Source organism: Prenolepis imparis, unplaced genomic scaffold, assembly GCF_030444845.1.
Source record: "Prenolepis imparis isolate NDT839.2.m4 unplaced genomic scaffold, iyPreImpa1.0 SCAF_4, whole genome shotgun sequence".
Taxonomy (NCBI): domain Eukaryota; kingdom Metazoa; phylum Arthropoda; class Insecta; order Hymenoptera; family Formicidae; genus Prenolepis; species Prenolepis imparis.
In genome coordinates this window covers 622,343-647,731 of record NW_028141162.1, presented here as the reverse complement: position 1 = coordinate 647,731, position 25,389 = coordinate 622,343, and the positions used below count along the sequence as shown (strand labels likewise).

The 25,389-nt window shown below is 36.3% G+C and overlaps 1 protein-coding gene and 1 long non-coding RNA gene across 16 annotated transcripts in view; one reads left to right on the top strand and one right to left on the bottom strand.

The window, feature by feature from the left end:
* Nucleotides 1-3,621: 3,621 nt before the first annotated feature.
* Nucleotides 3,622-25,389, bottom strand: part of LOC145934731 (uncharacterized) — a 127,235-nt gene continuing 105,467 nt past the window's right edge. For 10 of the 14 annotated variants that reach the window (XM_083035444.1, XM_083035445.1, XM_083035443.1 and 7 more), the window contains 18 exons: nucleotides 24,652-24,809; nucleotides 22,196-22,332; nucleotides 16,666-16,866; nucleotides 15,806-15,898; nucleotides 15,236-15,478; nucleotides 13,819-13,899; nucleotides 13,251-13,400; nucleotides 12,680-12,700; nucleotides 12,252-12,519; nucleotides 11,640-12,026; nucleotides 11,287-11,454; nucleotides 11,007-11,197; nucleotides 10,586-10,822; nucleotides 9,863-10,384; nucleotides 9,496-9,678; nucleotides 7,526-7,628; nucleotides 7,287-7,421; nucleotides 3,622-6,524 (listed from right to left, as the gene is read on the bottom strand). In XM_083035444.1, the coding sequence (XP_082891570.1) occupies nucleotides 6,412-6,524; nucleotides 7,287-7,421; nucleotides 7,526-7,628; nucleotides 9,496-9,678; nucleotides 9,863-10,384; nucleotides 10,586-10,822; nucleotides 11,007-11,197; nucleotides 11,287-11,454; nucleotides 11,640-12,026; nucleotides 12,252-12,519; nucleotides 12,680-12,700; nucleotides 13,251-13,400; nucleotides 13,819-13,899; nucleotides 15,236-15,478; nucleotides 15,806-15,898; nucleotides 16,666-16,866; nucleotides 22,196-22,332; nucleotides 24,652-24,809 (3,391 nt within the window). In that variant the 3' untranslated portion in view covers nucleotides 3,622-6,411. Of the gene's footprint in view, nucleotides 6,525-6,821; nucleotides 6,897-7,286; nucleotides 7,422-7,525; nucleotides 7,629-9,495; nucleotides 9,679-9,862; nucleotides 10,385-10,585; nucleotides 10,823-11,006; nucleotides 11,198-11,286; nucleotides 11,455-11,639; nucleotides 12,027-12,251; nucleotides 12,520-12,679; nucleotides 12,701-13,250; nucleotides 13,401-13,818; nucleotides 13,900-15,235; nucleotides 15,479-15,805; nucleotides 15,899-16,665; nucleotides 16,867-22,195; nucleotides 22,333-24,651; nucleotides 24,810-25,389 lie in introns of all 14 variants that reach the window. The other 4 variants (XR_014425096.1, XM_083035448.1, XM_083035438.1 and 1 more) reach the window with 4 other exon arrangements.
* LOC145934734 (uncharacterized) overlaps nucleotides 8,125-25,389 on the top strand; it is a 120,059-nt gene continuing 102,794 nt past the window's right edge. For both annotated transcript variants that reach the window (XR_014425097.1, XR_014425098.1), the window contains exons 1-3: nucleotides 8,125-8,333; nucleotides 8,444-8,708; nucleotides 9,246-9,287. This is a non-coding gene — a long non-coding RNA (uncharacterized LOC145934734). The remainder of the gene's footprint in view (nucleotides 8,334-8,443; nucleotides 8,709-9,245; nucleotides 9,288-25,389) is intronic.

The window sequence follows — 25,389 nt, the reverse complement described above, 5'->3', positions numbered from 1 at the left end:
TGCTAATTACATTTTTAAATTATAATATATATATATATATGTTATAAAAATTAAAATAATAATATGTTATGCCGAAAAAGTTCGCACGTACGCCGAGATTTCTACCACTACGACCTTGGCCTTGGCGTGCTGCGCGTTTCGTAACTGGCACAAGCCTGTTTGTTGTTAGATGCATTTTCGGTTGTTCGTCAACGTTTTAATTTTATTAATGACATTTCATTATTTTTGCAGAATGCAATCAAATGGCGAAAACTATGATAAAACGCTCGAATGATACTTGTATTGAGAAAAATTCTAAATTTATTTAAAAAATAATATTTTAATTTTACCCGCTCTTGAACGGGTAATAAAGAAATAATAAATTAGTAATTCACTCTTATTTATATTTCTCTTTTCTATTTTTTAATATATCGAGATATTTATTATATATTAGAACAACACAACTCGCGCTTGCCATTCTTCGGTTTTATGTTTAAAAAAAATGGTATATTAAAATAATAATTATAAAGTTTCTTTAAATACGATTAATATTTTCTCACAAGAAATTAGCTGATTAAAGCGTTAATTTGCTAAATAAATTTTAAAATAATAATATACCGCCGAACGCCGAGCCGAGCCGAGCTCCGAGCGCGCACGCCATTCTTACGCTGGACCCCCACCACTACGATTTGGGACTCGGCCATCTTGTCGCACGTGTCACGTGTTGCGCGCCATACTTACGGTGGACCCCCACCACTACGACTCGGCCATCTTGTCGCAACGTGTGACGTGTGCGCGTTGCGCGTCCCGTAACTGGCAGTGCCAGTCCGGCAGTCCGACACTCGATGTCAGTATTGCTGTTGCTAGGTACACTTTCGATTGTTCGCACGCGCGATCGACCTTTGCGCGCTCATCGCCGATCCGCGACAGTACGAGCGTGAATTTAGTGTTTTTAAGTGCTTAATTATCATATAAATCCGATCGCGTCGCGAAATCGTGTACCAACATCGTGGTCGCGATCGCACGAGCGAGTCTATTACATGGGCGAGTTTACTACACGGGCGGATCGAATTATCTGCTGCGACGCTTTCGACGCGAATTTCCCGAGTTTTTCGGCGTTGGCGATCCGCGATTTCTACGTCGTTGAATTGTGAAATATAAAACTCTTGGAATATCGACGACTCCTGACCTAACCTAACCTAACCTAAGTGCGTCGCGGGGAAGTCGCCGCATCATCGTCGTTCGATGAGGCCCTCCGATAAGTGGGCCTAGAAAAAAGCGGCGACACGAAAACAGAGCATCGGTTCTATTCGCGCGCGAATAAGCTCTCGCGATTCTCGCGTTTTACCGAAACGCGAACGAAAAAAATAACGCGAGTCCAAGTGTTTAGAGTGAGTGCCATAAAGGAACGGTGCGGAGAGAGAGAAAGAGAGAGAGAGTGAGAGAGAGAGAGGTGGCCCGGGGAGGCATCGTGCAACTGCGGAGCAACGATAGGGTAAATATAATTTATAATTTATTTAACTTTTCATTTTTTATTTGTGAGATTAAGTATCTATTTATCTTAGCGATAATGATTCAAATTTTACATTGTTGTATAATAATGAATATAAAATATCCTGGATTTTATATTTTGAAATACTTAGAATATTTAATAATAATAATAAATATAATAATTTTTAATAATTTAATAATAATAATAAATATAATAATTTTTAATAATTTAATAATAATAAATATTTGTATATGTATAAAGTACAATTTCTACATTGTATTATATTTAAGAGATATGTAGATATAATTATTTATATGTAATGCGTACCTAGATTCTTTCACTATTAAATATTTTAATTTAAATATTTTTTATAATTATTTCTATCTTTCTTTAAAAAATATTTCTTTGCAAATTATGTAGTTTTTTAATATCTTAAAGCAAATAACAAAAGTTAACTATGCGCATAATATAATCATTTTTTGAAACATTGAAATTAATATTTAAATTTTCAAATTAATTTTAATATTTCAAAAAATGATTTAAAATATTATAAATAATTTAAATATTTTAATAATTGTTTTATATAATATTTATACGTTTATATTTTACAGATTAACATTGTCTACAACTCCGCACATCAAATTGGTGAGTGTTGAATTATTTAAAAAAATTTTATTATTATTGCGGTTAATATCTATGAATGTTGCCGAGAGTCTCTCTTACTAACTTAGACAAATTTTCAAGCGTATCAAAAGATACAAACATATATATTTTTGATACATTGGTGAACAATATATCTTACATTGTCTATTCCGAGTGCATTTTCTATGCACAATAGCTTACAAATTAAGCGACTGTCAATTAGCTCACAATTATAATTTGTTATTTTTTATAATGTAAAATTATCTTTAAGTTTTAATACTTAAATATTTAAGAAGTCATTTATTAATAATATAAAAAAAAATCTTTATTTTTATAGTAATATCTTATTTTATCAACTGTAGTAATAAATATGTAGGTAGATAATTCCATTAAAAAGTAACTCAATAAGCTTCTTAGAATTATTTTCATGATATAATTTATTCAAATAATTTATTTAAATAATTTATTCAAATAAATTATGTCATGAATATAATTCTAAGAAGCTTATTGAGTTACTTTTTAATGGAATTATCTACCTACATGTTTATTACTACAGTTGATAAAATAAGATATTACTATAAAAATAATGATTTTTTTTTATATTGTTAATCTCAATCTTAAATATTCAAGTATTAAAAATTAAAAATAATTTTACATTCTTGAGAATTAAAACAAATTTATATCTATTTAAATACATTTTTTTCTAAAATAAAGGCATGTTCAGTCGATTCTCGAAAGTCTCGAAATATTATTGCCTCTTTTCCGCGATGCTGATCAACTATCTCGATACGTGTTATGCATTATATTCATAGTATCAAGAGGCTGTCATCGCTCATCGCGAGGGTTAGCAGTTTAACAGTTAGTCCACAATAAAATTAAATAAAATAATATTAATATGTTTTTAATTTGTTATAATACCTACTTTAAACTTGATTAATATTCTTGACAGTTATCAGCTGATAACTGTCAAAAATTATTAATCGCGGAAAAAGTATATATTATAAGTACATATTATAACATATTATATTATTTACAACATATTATAATTAAAATAATAATATTTTGTAAGTAATATAATGTGTTATAATACTTTATCTGCGATTAATATTTTTGACAAACATCAGCTGATAACTGTCAAAAATATTAATCGAATTTAAAGTATTAAAATATATTTTTTTAAACATATTATTTAATTTAATTTAATTTTGTTTAAACTGTCAAACTGCTAACTCTCCCAATGACAGCTTCTCGATGCTAGGAATATAACGCACAACGCGAATCGAGACAGCCAATCAGCCTCGCGGAAAAGAGGCAACAATACTCGCGAGAATCGACTTAACATACCTTTTTTAGAAAGAGATTATATTCTTAGCCAAATCTACGTATTTTTATTAATTAAATTATTAATTAAGTATTCATTTAATTTTACTTACGTTTCAAAAAAATTCTATCTAAATTTTAAGCTTAAACTATCTAATTTTTCGCGAGGAGGATTAAAAAGCAGTTTCGTCGCTTTTTGCTGTATGATTTTTATTTCATCATTATAACAATAACAGTTCTTTCTCTTGTGATTAATTTTCGCATAGTGTGTTTCTTCAATATAGTATCAATCGCTTATCACTATATTCGAGTGTCCCACGCGATGTAACGTATATAATGTAACGTTTGCAGGGTTTTACTTTTACACGGAGCGGGAGGAGTACGAAATATTTTGAAATTAAAATGCACGCGCGCGCGCGATCGTATCGATACTATCGATAAAATCGTCGCGCGCGATTGTATCGATACTATCGACAACCGTCGCCATCTTGCGATCTCGAGGTCCGATGGCGAGGGCTCTTGCAAAGTGCGTCGCGCGTCTTTAAGAAAGAGTATATTTTCCAAGTTTTATCGGGTTACATGCATCTCGCGTTACATTGTGCACGATTATGTACATTGGGTGCGCGTTTGTAACGTTGCAAATAAGTGCTATACAACGGTGCATCGCGCGCGATAGATTATCGTCATATAAAACTTGTGTTTGAAACTCTGCGGTGTGAAAAAATCGCGGGATGCGCAAGAGCGGAGAAGAATCAGGAATCATCCCTACAGCATCGGACAGGATCTCATGGTCAGTCTCAATCATTATTCTCTATAATATCTACGAAATTACGCATATTGTATTGATTTCATCATCATGATTTTCCGGTTGCTATGACTCTTTCATGATGTATCGATTTTTTCTGTTGCACGCGCGGTCAATGACTAAAAAAATTTTTTTTTTTCCGATAAAGGAATATACCAGGTGTCCCATTTTAAAGGCCCCACTCAAATATCTCATTGTCAGAAACACTGCGTTAAATCGAAAAATGTTTCCTACAAAAGTTGTAGGGTTTCGAGGGGGACATAACATAGTAATATTCATTTATGAAGGTTAACCTTAAGTGAAGGTGAGAATGAATTTTGAAGAAAATAAAAAAATGCTTCAGATAAAAGTTGTTCCAATTAATTAGTAGAAAAAGATGTTATAATAAAAAATATGGGTTTCCATTTAAAAAATTTATTCTCACCTTCACTTGACCTTGGAGACGCCGCCCAAGGTCATATGAATATTACTATGTTATGTCCCCCTCGAAACCCTACAACTTTTGTAGGAAACATTTTTTGATTTAACGCAGTGTTTCTGAGATATTTGAGTGGGTCCTTTAAAATGGGACAGCCGGTATATATTTAAGAGAATATGTTAAAAAATGTATAATTTCTACTTTTCTACGCCAGTCGAAAGTTTAATAATTTGGAATTTAGATTAACCGAAAACTCTTTTAAAAAGTCTTTCCCATTTCTATACCTACATTTTGAAATATTTCGGACTTTGGGTCCCAAATTGCATTTACTAATCCACGAGATTAATCCATGAGATGTAGGCCCAAGAGATCAAATTCGACTTGATAATATATATCGACGAAATAGAAATTAAAAAGAATGATATTGACAAAGTATATCAATGATGTTGACAAAGTACTAATGTTTTTTTTTCCGCGAGTTTTATTTTTATATTAAACGCGCTGCCTCGGTTTGCAATATTTCGCTCAGTCGACACCGTGGCGATTTTTTTTTTAAATTGACGATTATTCAATATCGCTCGTTGTTGCTCGCCATCATGAGAGAAATTTGGCACTCGTTACGACTGTCGCGACTGCTCCGAACATTAATATGCCATGCTACAATGGCCCGTGAAAAATCGTACATATATATATCTATGTAACGGGCGCTTTAGAAGCGTATGTATATATCATGCGTTCCTTAAAATCTAATTACACAATCTAATTACAAGATAATTTTCACGATCGGCGCCGTTATCCTTTCGTCATCGAGTTCGGCGAATAAATTCTAGGAGAGACTCGATATTTCAGCACTTTTGACATTTTAGTAGTTATTTATATAACTTTCTTTATCTTCTCTTTTCAATTTGTACGCACAAATCGATATCGTCGCTAAAATAAAGAGCCTCTGTCGCGCGCCATTATAAATCTAAAGGTATACTAACTTCATTCAGGCTTTGGTGACGGTACACAATTTCGTCGCTCGCTTTCGTCAATATAAAAGTTCGTGAAAATCGTGAAAATGATTGTACATACGTAAAACGAGATATATACGAATAAGGGTATCCAAATCAGATTCTCTCTCTCTCTCTCTTTCTCTCAGTCGAGAATATATAGTCTTATTACTTTTACTTATAAATATGCATATCAATTTGAAAACTTTTGAAAAAGAACTTTCAATTGCGAAGAGACGCGATAAAAAGTTTCCCAAAGCCGGACATAATTATCCGGTAATTCGTCACGCGGATAAACTTTGTCATCCCGCGAGTCATCAACGCTTATATTTAAGTGCTGAATGTCAGTAATTGCTAAAAAAATGATAACAAATCGCAACGCTAGTAAATTTAGCGTTTAAGAGAGAATTATGAGAAATATTCAGTCTGATAACAACCATATTCTCTCGATCACGCGCAGCCGCCTGCGCTTAAATTAATTAACATTTCTTCATACGTGTGTAATTGTTTTATTACGAACCCTTATCGTTAACAAACATGACAGCTATTTATTATCGCTTTATTTAGTCGGTGATTATGTACAATTGCACTCGACGCAAATAAAAAGCACTTTTTCCTGTGTATATTGCACGAACTTTCGCCCGTTTCTTAATTAAATCCTCGGAAAAAGGTTTCTTTGTGTTTCTTTCGCATTTTCTTTCTTCTCTCTTTCTTCTTTGTATTGGCAGTAGGGTAGTTGCTTGTGCTCTTGGAATGATGATGCTTACGAATAAAAGTTTTCTCTTTGCTGATAAAGTGGTAAAGGAGCCACAGGCGAAAGATCTTCATCATCTAAGCTCGATTCAGTTTTCAGAGGAAGCGTTGCCAGAGCTTTCACTGTCGATGAATAAGACACGATGGATTAATCATACAACTCTTTTGTTAGTACTAAACTTTTATTAAAAGTGAAGCTAAGTTTTTTTACTTATTTTATTTATTTTTATATATTTTATTTCTTACCATTTTTATTATATTTCTATAAATTATTTGATATTTGTGCAATACACTAGCTTCACTTCAATAAACGTATATTGGCAGAAACGTAAAATTGCGATTGTATTTGTATAGCTTGATTAAGGGAGAAAAAAAAAACAGAAGAAAGACGAAAAAAAATGAAAAATGTGATAAACAAACCTGAAAATGATAATATGTCGTGCGTGTCCTATAGCGGGGGATGTAGTAAGCATGTCAGTCAGTGTGCCTGGTTACCTACACACAAGCACAAAACAATCCAAACAACACTCTCTAAGACAACACTATATATTCATCGTTGTCGAACAAAAGCCATAAAAATATCGTAAAACGGCATAAAATTCAAATAAAACATGCGCGTCCGCGTCTATGAGAAAAAATACGCGACCGGAACAATATAATATGTAACAATATAATATATAAGTTATTCGAACCATCGAATGAACATTGAAAAGTTCAGCGAAATACTTCTATAAGCAATAAAAAAAATTATCGTACGCGTGATATAAAAAACATAATAAACTCTCCTTCATTCTCCTTGAAAGCTAAATAAAACGAACATGCTGCCATAGCTCTACGTATAAACGATAAAAATCATGCAGAAGTCATGATATGCTGTCGACGTACCTGCTACCATTTTACTTTTCTCCATCACTTGCTTCGCCAATATTTGATTAAGTTGAAGAATGTGTTCCCTCTGTCGCTTTTCTTCCACTACTTTTCGTTTCAATGTATCTGATTTTTCTACATTAGAATCATCGTCTAAAATCATACATGATATACAATTTAGAAAGATATATTTTATAAAGATATTTAATGTTATAAAAAATAGAGATAATTATAAGAAAAAAAAGGATATTACGTACCACCTCCTTCCGGTGCAGTCACGGTCGTTTCTGAGAGCATTTTCCTGATCGCTTCCGCCTTTTTTAAACGTTGTTCCTGTTCTTCCGCTGTTAGCTCCGGCGTCTGAATGATTAATAATATATATGTCAGTAAACTTGTCAAAAAATATTAATAAAGCGTTAATTTGCTAATTAAATTTTAAAATAATAATATGTAAAAAAAATTAAATCAGTAATATGTTTTAAATAATATACACGTTATAATACTACCTTATCCTCGATTAATATTTTTTGACAGAAATCAGCTGATAATTGTCAAACAATATTAATTTGCTAATTTAATTTTGAAATAATAATATATGTTATAAAAATTAAAATAGAATGTTTTAAATAATATGTATATATACATATTATTTAAATATGTATATGGTACAATACTTTATAAACTTGATTAATATTTTTGACAGTTATCAGCTGATTTCTGTCAAAAAATATTAATCGAGAATATATAAGATATTATATATAAATTTTTGATTTTTACTTATTATATATGTATATATATTATAATAATTTAATTTTTAAGAAAAATTCTTTTCGTAAAAACATTTTTTTGTGTAACATTTTCATAAGTATTTGTTTTAGTAAATAAAGATTGATTATTAAAAATGGTCAAAAAATTGAATAAAAAGTTTAATTAATATTTAACGTAATTATTATTTTTCAAAATATTAATTGTTTTAGACACTGTTTTATAATTTATTAATATTTGTGTTTTGCAGATCAACATGCATTACAGCTTACAACTCTGCTGCTGTACATATTAATATCGGTGAGTTTTAATATATTTTTTAATGGCCTAATTAAAAAAAAATATTTTTAAAAATAATGATATAATAATAATAATTAGATAATAATTATAATCAATTTGATTTATTTCAGAGTGCCGAGCGAATAGTTTTCGTGTTATTTTCCGTCGAAATAATAATAAAATGCGCGTTCCATGCAAGTAACTACGTCGGGAGTGCCGTACAAAGTGCCGTGCGATTATCATTCGTTGATTTTTATGCGTGATCGTAATTAACCGTGTTTTCGCGAGTGTCATGTGAGTGTTACGAGTAAAAGAGCAGCAAAGGAAAGGCGACCAACAATAAAAGAGGAGGAGGAGGCCCGGGGAGGCATCGGGCAACAATGGAGCAACCGTGAGGTGAATAAATTTTAATTATTTAAAACTTGACAATTTTATGAAATTAATTGTTTACTTATTTATAATGATCCGTTTTTTGTTATTGTACGTGTAATATAATATGCATCATGTATTTTATATTTTATTTTAAAATATTAAATAAATTATTTACAATAATTAATATTTTTTTATATAAATAGATATACATATATATATATATATATTTTTTTTTTTTGGAATTGCGTTGTGTTCAAAATCTTTTAATTATTTTATTATTTATATACAAGTTTTTAATTTTTACTTATATTATTATAATAGTTTAATCTTTAAGAAAAATTCTTTTCGTAAAAACATTTTTTGTGTAACATTTATTTCTTTGTAGTATTTTTATTTATTTATTTATTAGTTTTTTATTTATTGGTAAATAAAGATTGAATATTAAAAATAGTCAAGAAATTCAATAAAAAGTTTAATTAATATTTAACGTAATTATTATTTTTTAAAATATTAATTATTTTGGACATTGATTTATAATTTGTTAATATTTGCATTTTGCAGATCAACATGTGCGCTACAACTCCGCTGCTGCGCATCGTACCGGTGAGTCTTAATTTATTCTTTGATGGGCTAATTTTACAAAAAAATATTACTTAGAAATTTAATTAGCAAATTAACGCTTTATTAATATTTTTTGAGAGAAATCAGCTGATTGCTGTCAAAAAATATTAATAAAGCGTTAAATTTGTTAATTAAATTTTAAAATAATATGTAAAATAATAATGCTCAGTTGAAAAGAAATTAGTTGTACCTGTTCGGGAATATATCGCTCGGGGATGACAATTTTGTTGGGCGTGCCTAATAGCTGATCTATAGTACTCTCGTTATACTTCAACTCTTTATGACTTAGCGTCGAACGCACTACATCAGGAGCGTTTATTCTTGGTCTGAGCGCTCTTTCCATGTCCAAATCGTCCCTAGCTCTGCCCATGCCCTGAAAATCAGAATTTCTTATTATAAACAAATCTACAGTTTTCGAAGTTGTCACAAGCATGATGTAACAAATGAATCGAGAATGAGTGACAGGCAGACAAAGCGAAATACAAGTAGACGATAGGATAGAAGATAGGGAAATAAGAGAGAAAAAGAGAAACGGAATTGAATGAAACAAAAAGTACCATCTTCGAGAAAGTATCCTCTAAGTCGAGCACCGGTTTACTACTAGATACAGTGTAGTGTCGCCTCTTCTCCCGCGGTATTTGCCTTCGTCGCGGGCCCTCCACTTTCTTCTCCGTCATTTCTTTGATAATTTGTTTAGCAGCCTCGCTTTTGAACACCGGTGACAATTGTGGCGATTCGGACTGGTTTGCATTCGCCGTTGCGGTTGCGACAGGGATCGGTCGCGCGTCATGAACGCCGGAGTTAGTCGGCGATGTTAATTCGGAGCTCGCGGTATCCGCGAGAGTCGCGATTTTGTCGTATTGCCTGTACGGTGGTCCGAACGGATGGTTAGGCTGATTAGGATAGTGAGGTTGTGCGATGACCATCGCCGTTTGCGGCGGATAATTTTGATTCTGGCTCGGGCTGTACGACGATGCGGTGGAATAGTTGGGCGAACTCATCGGCACGTAAGAGCTGGACGTAGGGCTGTCCGTGTACGGCGACAAAGTGCTATCGGAACTGCCGTCGTGACTTTCGAACTGCGATTGAACGTCAAAAAAAATGTAAATGGGGTTAACAAAAATAAATGAGCGAAATGAACGGGCGAGGTAAAATAAAATCATATCCGTAAAAATAAATATCGAGCGTGGAAGAAGTAAGATTTAGCTCTACAGGATGATCTGGAACTCCATCGCGTCGTCTTTCAAGTATCACTTGATGCGTTGCTACCTGGACCTTACCCTAATTTTATGTCGTCGCGCCATCATGCTCTTCAGAGCGTGCATGCTGTCGCTGCGTGGTGGAGGTACTACCGGTCCGTAATGTATTCCTGCAGAGTTCTGCTTCTGTCCGCCAAAACCGCGCGGTAGAGACATGCTTCTTTGGAACTGAACGTCGTCTAGCTCAGACAGTTGAACCGTGCTTTGCGCGTGAATGATCGATGGTGATTCCTCCACTACTCTACCCAGCTGAGCCTTCTAAATGTTAAAAGGTTTATGTGTTAGCACGCACGTAGCAAATAAAAAATTGATTTTTCTCTTATATATTTTTAATTGAATAAAATTAACTGGATTTTGCATAAATAAAGATAAAGTAAGACATATTTTAATCAATTATATAAAAGAAAAGTACTATTTTTGTCTATATTAGCTAACGACTTACTTCGAATTTTTGAGAACCACTCAAGTCATCGTCGCACAATCTCTTTGCGCCGCCTGGTGCTTGAAGGCCGTTCGTCAGAGGAATCCCAATATTTCCGGTTCTATCGCCGCGATCTCTTTGCCGCCTTTCCGACTCACGTTTCACTATACGCACCGTCTTGATCTCTTGCTTCTCGCGATTATGCATTAATCCTGTGAACGCGGAACAGAGAGAATTAAATTTGTGTCGCACGACAAGCTTAATTTTATTATCACGACAAAAACAGACATTCGCGGCTTACCAGCGAATTTGTTGTCCTCATTTTGTCTATAATTATCGTTCAATAATAATGTCTCCTCGTTCAATGGTGGCGGCGGAGGCGGCGGCGGAATATATTCCGGAGCGGAATTTGTCGTGCCATTCAACAACATATTTCCGTTGTGCTTGCTCGTATCGACAACATAATCGCCTTGCAAGAAACAATAGATTAATAAGTAAATACGTAATAAAATTATCTTTTAATTCTATAGTCATTTCTTGTTATTACAAATACATATTTTAACATATTTTACAACTTTAATATTTCGACATAGCCAAGATATTATTTCAACTAATATAACATCATAAATTTATATATCGTTCAACGAATATTACCTGTTATTCTAGAATCTGTATTAACGTATAATGGCGCAACTTGGATCGCGCTACCCTTGCCCTGCATCTGATCTTTCAATAATTGTTGCTTTAATTGATGTTGTTGAATCTGCTCGCGCAATTGCGGTGAAAGCGCCGATATGTGATTTTGGGAGGGTTGCGCGAAAGATTGTTGATTTTGCGGGCGATTTAGTGGAGATAAATCCTTGTACTGCGTAGGAGAACCGTATCGCTGATGAGAATTATCGTTTTGCTTATTCGGAGGTGAGATGGATAAAGATGGACTTGATGGCGAGTCTAAACCGTGGTCCAGTGTTATTCCGGAATCTAAGTCGGTCTCTAGCCAAGAATTTTGCGTACGCTTCTTCGGATGATGCACTTGGGGAGCTGAGAGAAAATACATTTTTAATCATATTATTAAATTAACAAAATATTTTTGAGAAACGACACATTCTGATATTTAATAAGTAATAATAAATACAACAAATATTCCCCTATTATATATTTATTACTTGAAATAATTTATGATTAATTATAATTATATTTTATAGCTCTTGAGTTTTGAAAAATCTAATGAATTTAATGCGCATTACATTTTATATTTAAACTCACCGTGTAGAGGCTGCGGGCGAATTTGCTGCACCAAACTGTGAGATTTCTCTGTCAGTTGGCGAACTTGAATGCTCAGTTCCTTCCTTTGTCTCTGTAGATCGCCGACGAGTTGTTGCATCCGTCGTAATTCCGCTTCCAGCGGTGCGGTCGTGCTCGAAGTATCTCTCGTAACATTACCGGCGTATCTTCTAGACGCTTGCACTTTTTGCCTCAATACCACCAAATCTTGCTCCAATCTCGCATTTTCGGCTACCGTCTCCTCGAGTTTCTGCAAACCATGTAAAAGTTGTTAACAAGGCTATTAAAATGAAAATGCGCGATTAACGATAAATGAACGATAGGCGATCGCGTTGCATGGCAAGAATGGCAACTAAACAGCGAACGGCGGAACTGAAAATGAATATTGTGTTGTGAATAATGCAAATTACCTGGAAGAATACTGGTTTTACCTGGAAACAATGAATCGAATATTTAATTGCAATAACGTAATTATGCGATCTATTCTCGTTATCTAAATATATTACTACTATTATTTTCACGATATTGCAGATTCAATTGCAAAAGGTCAGAAGCAATGAAAGACAAATTGAATAAAAGAAAAGATTGAGAGAGATATCATAAATAAATTATTTTAATTTTTCATTACGAAACGAGATTACATTCTTTTGCTCTACCTTTTTTTTATCTCTATCTCTCTCTCTCTATTTCTAAATCATAAAAAAATCTGTTATAAGCAAAAACATCGTTAATAATAAAGCACATTTTTATATATACGCTTTGATTTAAGTTTGATAATGTCGAGAAAAACATGAAAAATGAGAAGCAATAATTTACCTTCATTATGAAATTTGATTGACGCGCAATTTACGCTTGTTTTTCCGCCAATCAATCTTGCCAATCATTTTTAATAGCGGGTTCGCGCGCGATTTGTTTGAAACACGAGAGAACGGACAGAAACGCGTATTAGCCTCTGTCAGATACGCTTCCAAAATTGTTTACCTTCGAGTTGTGAGCGAGCAACACCCTCACTCTGCTCAACTCGCGCTCCAATAGAAGTTGCTGCTTCCGGTATCGTTCGGCTTCGGCCAAATTGCTTCTGCTACCTTGCAGTTTGTGCCGCAACCCGCCCAAAGCCTTCTCGAGAATTTCCTACGATCGTATCGAGTCAATCATGCATCTAATACGATATAGCGATTTCTATATCTCGGAATTAGGACAATTCGTGTCATCTCGCAGCTTATCGTTATTATCTGAACGTTTCAATTTCAAACGAATAACGACACATTGATTCTCCTAAATCATAGATGCAATAGGTATCACATTGAGACAAACGAGGATATGATTGGAACTTTTCTCGAGTTTAAAGTATTTGATATAAAACTGCTTTCAAGAATACTGGAGAATAATATTTTTTAACAAAATAAAGCTCTTTTATATATTTATTAATTAGACGCAAAATATCTTTACATAGTTGTATTGTTTTCCTATAGAGTACTTGAAAATTTTCAAGCAATTTTAAGACCCCGGAGTAGAGTATCATTATTGTGATATAAATGTTGATACAAACCTTGTCTTGTTGGAGACTGTGCAACGTGCCAGATTCCTCTTGAAGCAATCGATCGAGTTTGTAGAGCTGCTGCACTTTGGCCTGAGACATAGAAAGGATACCGAGTGAACTAGCGAAGCCTTCAAGTTTCGCTGTTCAAGGGACAAGCTAGGTATAGCGTTTCAATCGGAACGAATCTTGGGAAAAGAGAGATCTGCCAACGTTAATCCTAGAACAACGTGAACCTCTGTTCTCTCGGTATTTGTCCCTATCCTTGCCGATGAATGAGACTCTCTTTCGTGTATATACATTCTTATCCTTTCAATCATTCTACCAAGAAATACTGATATTTCGATAATCTTATATGTATTTAGCAGCAATAGCTTCAGTACAATAATTTTAATTTATTAAAATAACACATTTTCCTGCATTTTTTCTCAGCGAGTATTTTATATCTCTTCGAAACTAGTTAGTTATATAAATGACCGTCGAAAATTTTTTAAACATTGTTTCCTTGAACAAATATATTTAAAAGTATTTTATTTTTTGACAATCTTTAATATAATTAGTTAACTTATCTTTGAGAAGAGACGTAAAATAAGCGCTAGAAAGAAAATGCAGAAAAATGTGCAATCATAATATATTAAAATTAAACAGTAATTGAATATTTGATTGTAGAAAAATATAGATTAAAATATTTGAAAAACGTAAATTATCAAAAATCTTATTATTCGTTCAAGTTTAGTGCGTCACGCGCACATGTCGAAAATTCTCGAGGGCTCAGACCAGTAATAAGAAGGAAACAAGACGTAAGATACTAAGTGGACACTGTCCGTAGAGACTCGAAATGTCTAGAGAGAATATCCCACGGTAAAGTGAGCTCTTCGTGAGAATTTACGAGAAGTTGTAAGTGTCGTCCCAATTCTGTCTCTCATGTGGTCTATAAGGATCGTTTCTTAATTTTTGCACGTACGCTTTCCTTCCAATCGGCTTTTTACAATCTGTCCATCACGGATGCGCTTAGTGTTTATAGCACGCGAGAGATCAGGAATTGCTTTCATTGGTCAAGAAGACATCTAGCGCATTACGCTAAGTGCGCTTTTTAGCACAGAGGATCACTTAGCGGCAAGAATACAACAATAGGAAATAGAAAATAGAACGAACGAAATATTGGATGGCTTTTGTTCTAGATGTCAAACATATTTCGTAAATAATATCTGACGTAGAGTTTAAAAAATAGGGAATGTTAATTGAAATTATTTACACTTTGATTATAGAAATATTTTCAATTACTACAACAAGTTTAAAGAAAATATTACTAATGCTGTAAAAAAAAAATTATTTGACTCCAAATAAACAACTTTTCTTTCATCAGCATAGACATGCATAAATTAAATTCGCAGGGCATTTTCATGTTAATTAAAATTAATTGAATCACCTGTAATTGTCCATGATCGGGACTCAATCTATCCCAATCTCTGCGCTCCTCGGCCAGCAATCGTTGCTCTTGCACCCTCTGATTAAATTCCAGACGGTCGCGATGATCCCTTGTATTTTCGTGCATGAGATCGTGGCGAGAACCGGAAACATTGCTGGTCCCGTTGGCAGTGTTACGATTATACAGGGAGCCCAATTTCACCATATTATCCACGAGGTTCACGAGAGGCTTGCTCTTTTCATACTAATTAAAAAAAGCCAAACATGGTTAACGCATTTTTTATACATGTATTAACGCTTATAGATAAATAATATTAAGCAAATTTAAGAATTTAAGAAAAGTCCAATCCAAAGGATTAGGTTCGACATGGTTTAAATTATTTTTAAAAAAACTTGACTCTTTAACAATTAATATTAATTTTTTCAAATTTGCGAAAAACGAGTTAGATTATCGCATCTTCTCTTTAAACTACTGATTACTGAGCCCTTTATTTATATATCCTAAATAATTCTAGGCAGATTTTTCTGCAGAAATACAAAATACGTATTATACGCGATAAACATGTCTCACCTGCTTCTCGAGATCCATCAGGTGTCTCTTGAGTTCCTCGAGTTTTTGAAGATTCTCTAGTCGTCTCGGTGTGTCGAGTTCCGCCAGTCTAGCCTGCGGATGCAAACAAAAATATACGAAACGTTTATCTCACTACATTAAACGCTTCTTCGTTCCTCGCGTGCCAATTAACGCATATGTTTTCGCTAAGCGACTCGTCGCTCCGTGATATTCATTGCAAGCCAAATAATAATGCAACGGACACATAGTTGCGTAGAAAGGCGACCCTAAGTTCGACTCGACTTTCTCCTCGAATCTCGCACGTTACAGGATTACAGCGTGTATTTATTTACGTTCTATATCTCGTATTAAATATAGCCGTCTAATATTGCAATTTGTATTCTTCAAGTTATCGAAATAAAAACTTGTAACTTTTCAATTTAAATATAGGAACAAGGGTATCGCGCTTTTTTTCTCAATCAATCGAACTTTACGGATCGCAAGATCCGTAAAGTATAATCGAACACGTTTAATCCCTTAAGTTTAAATCCCGTTATTCGCGCACGCGCGAAGATTACATCGCGTTACGTCGATCGCTCATACTGTATCATCGTCACGTGGATTCGCAATCTGCAATCGATCTAATTCAAACACATCCTGAAAGATCTCGTCAAACTGCACGGTCGTCCATCACAAAGCGAATCGTCACTTTCTCTCTAACGGTTAAAGCATTTAAGTGGCTACGTTCCTCGAGCTCGAGGAACCGACGTATCCTCATCGTCCTCATCGTCATCGTCATCGGATGGATCATCATCTAACTACTGTGAAAATTTCGAGTGCGAGATTTGCACGTAATAAGCGCGATAAAGCTCTCTTCGGACCTGGGCCTCGATCTCCATGTGACACGTCTCCATCGCCTTGAGGACCGTCGCGTTCTGACGTCGCAACTGGATCAGCAGTAGCACCAGTTCCTCGTGAGTCCTGCCGAGAAGCTCGCCGGCGGAGACCCGCACCAACCCGGACGCACCACCTGTCTGCGTCACCTGCCTGCCGTCCGCTCTCAGGGAACTGTTGACGTTACTCTGTCGAGGCATGCAATTGTCTGTTAGCCACACGCGCAAACAATCGCGCAAGTAATCGAGCTGTCACATACGGAATTGCGTTACGCGACTCAACATTTCTCGAGGAATTTTCGCCCGACGCGAAAATATTATACGCGTTAATTAATTGCAGAAAGAAAAAAAAGCTCCAACGAGAGACGAATTGAGAGATTACTCTGATCGCGCGATTATTGTTCGCGGAATATTTTCGAGTATGCGGATTTGATTGGCATGGGAGAGGAGAAAAAATGTTATTATCGAAACAAGTTAATATTAACGCCACAAAACACAGCTGCATCAACACAAAAACTCACAGCAATAAGATATCATATATATGTAACTGGTATTCTGGATCATTCGATTCAGTGAGATCTTTCAGAATATGCACAATACCATTCGTTTGATATATCTTTTTTTTTATAATTGCCTAAAACCAATTGTTATTATGGCAATTTATGATACAATGTCTACTAAATCTACTATTACCCGAGAATGGAGAGTACAGAGAGAAAGAGAGGAATTAAATTACGAGCGTACACGAGATATACAGATATTCCGGCCGTCCGGTTTCGCGAGCCGAAACTGATAAAACCATGGAAACTAGCTTTTGCGTGGAACAAATTTCCACATAAATGCGGAAAATAGAGGATCCGTGGTGAGCCGCATCGGCTCGAATTAGGTGGTCTGTATTGAAATTTCTGCCGGTGATTTTATCAGTCAGAGCCTATCCGAGAGGCAAAACAAAGTTTTTAACTGCGCAGAATTTCTCGGTGACAGCGCAGGATGAAGATTATGGTCCAGCCGATCTATTCGTCCGTCTGAATTTTGCATTTATTGCCCCGCGTGTTCCAAAACCGCTACGTTTTAATGGCTCTTACGGTTGGATTTGTGGTAGCTTGAGAGGCGAAGCAAAGGGGTTTATATCCCCCCGATCTTCTGTAGTACGGCTAAAAGCCATAATGGGACGTAAAGTGGAACGCTATATGCTGTGTGTATACGTAAACACTGTCGAAATAATAACAATTGTCGAAGTAATTTGTGTTTATCATTCGACTATTTATACGAGGTAGGGTGATGAGTAAATAATAATAATAATAAATGATATACGCGCTATTTACGAATAACTGAGCTGCTCATTCGATCGAATATTCACCAGCATTTACGTTAAACAATGTTATTTATATCCCGATGTTATTTCTCGCCAGTCATTTGTAAAATTCGAAGATTTATTTCAGATCAGTGAGAGAGAATATCATGCAACAAAAATATTTCTTTTTTTTTTTTAATTTAAAATTACATCACTTAGCAATGAGGAAATGTAAGAATCTAAATTAAACGCTATTCTTACGATTATTCTTCTTCTCTTAAATTTTTAGATTTTCAAAAATAACAGTTCAAAAATATGATTCAGACTGTATTTACATTTCATTCATTTGGAAGTTATTTCGAAGCTTGCAGCCAAATTGAGCAAATTGATTTATATTTCTCCCGTTCGCTGCAGTTCTTCTTACGTCGCAACGATTTTTAAAGGTCATGGAAAATCGAAGAAACGGGACTACGTGTCCGTAGTTTTCTATTACTTTCCAATTTTCTAATAATACAAGAGACTCTCTTCGTCCGAAGGACGAGCCGGAGACGACGTAAAAATTCTCATCGACATACCAATACCAGACGAGAAGCGCGAACAGATACAGGTCACGCCGAGAGCTCGGTGCACGTAGCGTTGCGGCGAAGGAAACGGCAGATTTTATTCGGTGAACGGTGAACGCGAATGAAATTCGAAGCAATCGAAGCATCTCGATCGATAGTTTTCTTCGCACGAAAACGAAAATACGCCCTTCTTACTTTAACACGGACAGATTTCACCCCCCCGGTAACTCGCATTCCTCCTGGAATTTCTCCGTCAATCTTTGCTACCTTCGAGGTCGTATAATCTTGATCTGTATTCGCAGGATTCCTGCGAGATTGGGAGAGCATTCCCTCGCGAGGAACGATCGTTCAGCGAATCCGGAATCTCTCTTCACCTCGCGTTAAAATACGTCAACATGTCCGCAAAATCGCGTTCCCGAGAAGAAAAGGCGCCCCTCGCACTTGCTTAGAAGAATAATCTTCCGTTCGATAGGAGATGTAGGTTTGCAAAATCTTGCAATTAGTCGACGAGAATTTTTAATATATTCGACTCACGCGCGCGCATACACTTATATTTTATACTGATGCCAATAATAGATTTTTTATTTTTCATACTTTTTAATAAAAAATGTAACTTGCGAAGTGAAAAATATCTCTCCCTCTTTATGACATCGACGCAAAAGAATTCCACCTTGAAAGTATTCTTATACAATTTCAGAAAATTCGATATCCACGAAAGTTTGAGGAAAAAATTCTCGTAAATTTATCCTTTCTAATCTGAAATTCTTTCAAGTAAATATATCAAACAGGCTACTTAGTCGCATCTCTCCCACGCAAGCGAGCGTCTGTCGCGTCTCTCGAGTCTTCCACTCCATTCCACCTAACGTTTTACCTGAACCAGTGGAAGCCTCGGCAGTCAGTCTATCTCACAGCCAGGAGAGCGAGAGGGCGAAGGAGGGGATGCTCCAGTTTGTGTAGAAAATGAAGAAATTTCCACCGCAAGCTCGCGCTTGAAGTCTCACGTCGGGACGATGGCGCGGGTTGAGCGTCGCGGAGGAGGACTCGGACAGACTGTCGTCCTGCCCGGGTCCGATCGGCTTCGACCGACCGACCGGCCGGCAGCATAGTGTGTGCAGCATCGCCGCCTTGCTTGGGTTCGTCCGGTGCTTGACGTTTTGTACCTTTTGCCCCCCCGAGGGGCCCCGACCGACCCTCGACCACACGCGGGTATGCTCGCCGACAAAAGTTCCGAGCTGCCGTGGCTGCTGGCCTCGTCTCCTCTTCTTCTTCTTCTTCTTCCCTCTTCCGCTTCATTCCAGCTCCGTTCTGACGCTTTTGTTCTGTCCTTCTCTATCGACGTGCTACGATGCATGACAGGACGACGAATCCAGGAATCCATATGACATTCGCGAAGCAATGGATATCACTTGTACATTCCTGCGGGAATATTACGCGGTTCGCAAGACACCGGGGTGGGTGTCGGTTTACGCGGGAAGATGGGCTCGCGCGGCCCAAGATGGATAGTGGATGACAAGAAACGATGTTTTCGCGACAAGTCGTATTTTTAGGAGTAATACGATCGTCGGAATATATAGTGATCGATGAAGATTAAAATTTAAAACTCGAGACGCAAATGGATGGAATTTTCAAACGTGTTCTATTTATTTCTTGTTGTCGTTCAAAATTGAATATCGAGATATTTTCGAGGAATTTTCAGATAGATACAATGGTGTCCTATTTCGGTAACTTTTCGATTCACATTAAACTTGATACTTTTACCCTTACAGACGGCGAACTACGTTTCAGAAATACCGCATTCTTGGTTGTAACACGTATTTCGGAGCAATCTTTTTACGATAAGAAAAACTGTAAATAAGAAGCTCAAGAGATATGTGAAAGGATGAATGCTATACCGTCTAGCGCAAATAGAGAAATCCATTGTGCATGAAGCTTAAGGTCCGTTTGCAGTTTCTTGGCACGGTGCCCTTGCTGACCGGTGCTGACCGTATGCAGGATCGACCCTGGACCCTGTGTGTTTCTCGGTTCTCTTTTTCTCCACCGTCTCTCCATCGCTCTTTTCCCTTCTTCTTTCTTTCTCTCTCTTTCTCTCTCTCTCTCTCTCTCCCTCTCTCATCTCTCTTTCTCTCTTTCTCGTAGTCCACTCCCCCTTCGTCCTGGTCCTCTTGCCTCCCTTTACCGCTGTCCATTGTATGTAATGGCGCCAGGACGACGACACTTGGTCGCTACTTTCTTGCCTCCTCTTGTATCGCGCATTCGAGATAAACTCTTCTCAACTCGCGTCAAGAAAACGACGAGTTTTCGGCCAAATTTGCGTTCACGAGGTGAAAAATCCGACTTTTCGATCGCGGTCGGACTTTTGATGAATATATTCGCGATGAAATCGTCTCCAAAGAATGCTGTCTAACAGGATTATTTGTAACGCAAAGTCCTCAACCCGCGCTTAGAATTTTACGATCGTCCGCCGCTATACTTGTTGCATACTGAAGAAGCGACTGTAAGGCATCAAAGATACATGTGTAGAGCCTTCATCGTATAGCTCGATTAGATTCACCGCTATTTAGATGCGATTGCGAGAATAAATGAAAGTCCTCGCATCAGAGTTTTACTTGGCTTCCGAACCATATTTACGTTTTATTTATCACGCAATCATGATCTATTCCGTATAATAATGAAATAATAATCACAATCCATACATATTTACGCTCGAATATACGGTATAGATTAATATGATTTTATTCATAAAATGAGATACTCATCGGCCATAATTTGACAGAAATATTTTTCGCTTTGGAAAATCAAAGCATTTGGATGGAAATTCGTTTCGCATTTATTGCGTGCGATATAGTGTTATCAATATCATTCATATCAACTCGTATGTACGGCTCGTGTGTGCGAAAGTGTTACCAGTCTCTCTCTCTCTCTCTCTCTTTCTCTCTCTGTCGAGGTAACATTTTAATTAATTGAGCGAATGGAATTTACATGCTGCGATGATGATATGCAGGCTACGCCGCGTCAATAAAATAACAGACAGCGTATATGTTTGCGTGACAGGAACAAAAGAGACAATTATATAGATAAAACAGCAAAACGACAGACGGTCGATCGTGCAACAATCCGCGGGAGAATTCACCATTCGATCCCGGGTAATTCGACCTCGGGACGCGACAACACTTTGACACTGTATTATATAAATCAGGAAGATTCGCGAGCCCTTTGTATCTTTGTACCTTTGCGCAAATATGCAATAAATTTTTCGTGGCAAAAACTAATAGGCTCACGTATACATATAATATATATATATATACGTAACGTATTTTTGAAAAACGAGAGTCGGAAGGAGAGATCTCGCGCGAGAACGCTAGGTTCGCGAAATTTGCGACGGACACTTTAGGTGGATTTTCTTGCGGAATTGCCGAAATCGCGAATAATAGATTTTTTAACGAAACGCGTTAGCTATTATAAATTTGGCGTTTGCGGTGACGCGATGACTGCGCTGTCAATTTTCCCGCGCGACAGTCGCACGATCGATGCCGCGAATGTGGGATGCGCGAATCTCCTCTCTCCATCCATCATGCTTTCTGCCATGCCAATCGAAATCGCAAACGGGCCATAACACGTTGGCCAAGGCGTTAATAAATAAAGGCAACTCGTTGTCGCTCACCCTTTTATGCAGCAGTTCGCTGCAATCCGCACGCATCCGCTGCTGCTGGTTTTGTCTCTGACCCGTCGTCGTCGTCGTCGTCGTTGTACCTCCTCGGTCCACCTCCCTGCCGATCGAGCTCATCATTTTTCTCTCGCCTGCGAGCAGAAATAGAGATAAAAGTTTACGGTTTCCTGCCCGAGATACGACGTTTCTTGCGTCAGAGAAAGCCGCGCGCAGGAAACGCTCGAAAGGAAGTCGCGTATTTCTGAGGGAATGTCGTAACGAGCGAAAGGATATATACGAGGCCGGAACTATCGGATTCGTTGATATTCCTAAAGATTTCTTTCCTTCTCCGCTCGCTTAGACTCGGGAGGGAAAAAAATTAAATAATAACGAGCGAGTAGATTGACTTTCTCTTTAATCACGTTGATCATAGTCTTTGTACTTGCGCTTCAAAGCGTCAGAATTGTTAGAACAATTTTCTTTCATTATATTCGTTATACTTTCGGAATATCGTGCAGACATTATCGCGCGTTTTTAGTCTCGAAAATGAAAAATTTGTTTCTTTTTGAATTGACATTAAAAATTTTTGGCCATTAAAAATTGTAGATTAATTTTTGCTGAAAATTATACTTGAAAAACAAGAGTTTGTAAGTCAAGAATCATTAAAATTAACTAGCCAACACTTTTTGATTCTCACAATTTCAAAGCATTATTGAGCTTCGAAACAATTGTTATACATTTTTTTTCAAACTCTGCTATTCATGGTTGGACTAAACAGTGATGCATTTAAAATGCTCTAAATCACGTGCTGCAAAAATATTCCGCAATTGCGACCGTTAAATTGGCGCATATCGTAAAAGCACAGAGTTTCGTCTAATACGCAGAATATTGCGCAACCATTGTACTTGTACAGATACAATCGAATTGCACGGCATACCAAGAAAATTCTTGGTGAACCGTGGCATTTGGGTTGCAAGCGAGAGACATTTCTTGCATTCTTCTTTAGCATTTGCCAAGAGCTATCCTCATTCAACACATCTGTGCTCGCACACGATAAAGCTATTCTTACAATTTTCTTAATATCACGTCGTACCACCGGTGCCAAAATATCACGACTGCTCGTGATCTGATTTTCCCAAAAATTGAAAGACGAAAAACGATTTTATTAAAATCATAAATAAAATTTATTTAAAATATTTATAGCGCGGAAAAATTTATGCAAAAAAAGAGATTTTGTAGAGAGAGAGTTATATAAATGATTTGTTTCCTTTCATCGGGAAACTGCCACGTGAAATTCACGTAATAATACATCACGTAATAATATTATATAATCCATATGTTTTTTGAGATGAATTTCACGAAGCCTAATATCGATTATGCGAACCTTTGTGTACTTAGGTGGGACATCAAAAGTACACGGAATTTCCATTATTCCGCGTTATTAGATGAAGGGAGGAAGGGGGCGGCGGCATGTATGCTTTATTGAAACAATGCTGCACAAGGGATCTTCGGATAATTAATCCGACCGCTCGCTAAAATTTCCGACCTAAATTTATATGCTTTTCCAGGCTGTTCGGCAATTTCGCGATTCGGAGCAGATGCTAAATCGTCATTTAATTTCGTGAATATTAATCGTTTATATTCGGAAGAGAGATTCTCTTCATTACGCTTAAGTTCGCATGAACTGAATGTTCTACACAAGTCAAATTAGTTTCACTTTGAATATTTAGAGACGAGTATTTGCCATTGAAACTAAAAAGAAATATAGGAAAGTAAAATTAATTTTGTCGATTTATATATTAAGTTTTTTTAAAATTTAATTTATGAATCATATTGAACAGAAATCTCTCTATTTTTGAAAATTTATAAGAAGGCTATCGCGATTATTGTAACACTTTATATGTCATAAGTTTACTGTGAAATTAAAAGAATTATTATTTGAGAAGAGCTATATGTTTGGAGAAAAAATTATCGCGAATACCTTGAAAAAAATTTGATTAATTAGCGCGCCTGAAAAGCTATTAATACCACATAGCATGATGTATCTTGAACGTCAAGTAATCATTTTATAAACAATATAGGCACTGTTCTTCACCGACATTTATTAATTAATGTTTATCAACGATACATTTTTATGCACTTCATATGAAAAGACAACTCAGGATATGAACGTAAAAAGTCATAACCATTTTCCGTCAACAAACTTGCCTTCGCAAAAGTTATCTCAACTCGTATTACGACCAACAATATATTAATTACGCCATAACCATCTTCGAGTCCGCGATAAAAGTTGGAGTTTTCTTTCGGATAAAGTCGGATTCTTTTTTTCTTGCATCAGGTAACTTGCCATGGGCGATTAATCGCTTCGCTGGTCGGTTCATGAGAAATTCTCTATGAAAACCGAGAAAGTATCGGGGACACAGAGTACAGCGGTAAATTACGGATTCACAAAAGCGAAGAGGAGAACTTACTTGGACTGTGTACGTGTATCTCGCTGTCGCTCGGACTGGAAACACGATGATCGTTTAACGAAGCGACCCGCAAGTGTCCGACCGGGCTGATCAATCGCTGAGTGGAATGACCGCTCGGTGACGCTAACCTCAGGTCTCTCATCTCGTTCCCGGTAACCCTGAAATTTGACGAGCAGAGGTCAATGTGGATCGATTCGTGGAAGGCCGCGTTTTAAATGACGCCGTAAAACGTTTTAGCGCGGAAAAAATATGAGGATTAAGTTCTTCAAGTTGAGAAGAAACACTGGCTCCTAAATCATGTGTCCTGCGAAGCGTAAACTTTTTCCGTGAACCGCCGCTAACTTGGAACTATCGAATAATAGTCGATATTGGCAAGTTTTTCAAGAATTCATATTTTGCGATCCTCGTTTAAAATACTCGCAAACTAATTATAGAAAAATTACGATAATTGTGAGGGTAAAATTATATTACCAAGACGTTAATTTGACAATTTAATCGACCTTGAGAACGGTTTTCGCACGATTATTACATCGCAATGTCCTTCGCGCGAGTTCGGTTTAATTGGTGCAATTGCGACATTACATAATCTCGGTTATTCGGTTCTATCAGTTGTCAAGAACGCACAGGAAATTTGATCGGTTGTGCACTTCGTACCAAACTAACGATGCATTGTTGCTTGTGCAACGGCGAGTAATTAAGCAGCGACCAAATGAATGAACCCAAACGCAAGGTAACGAG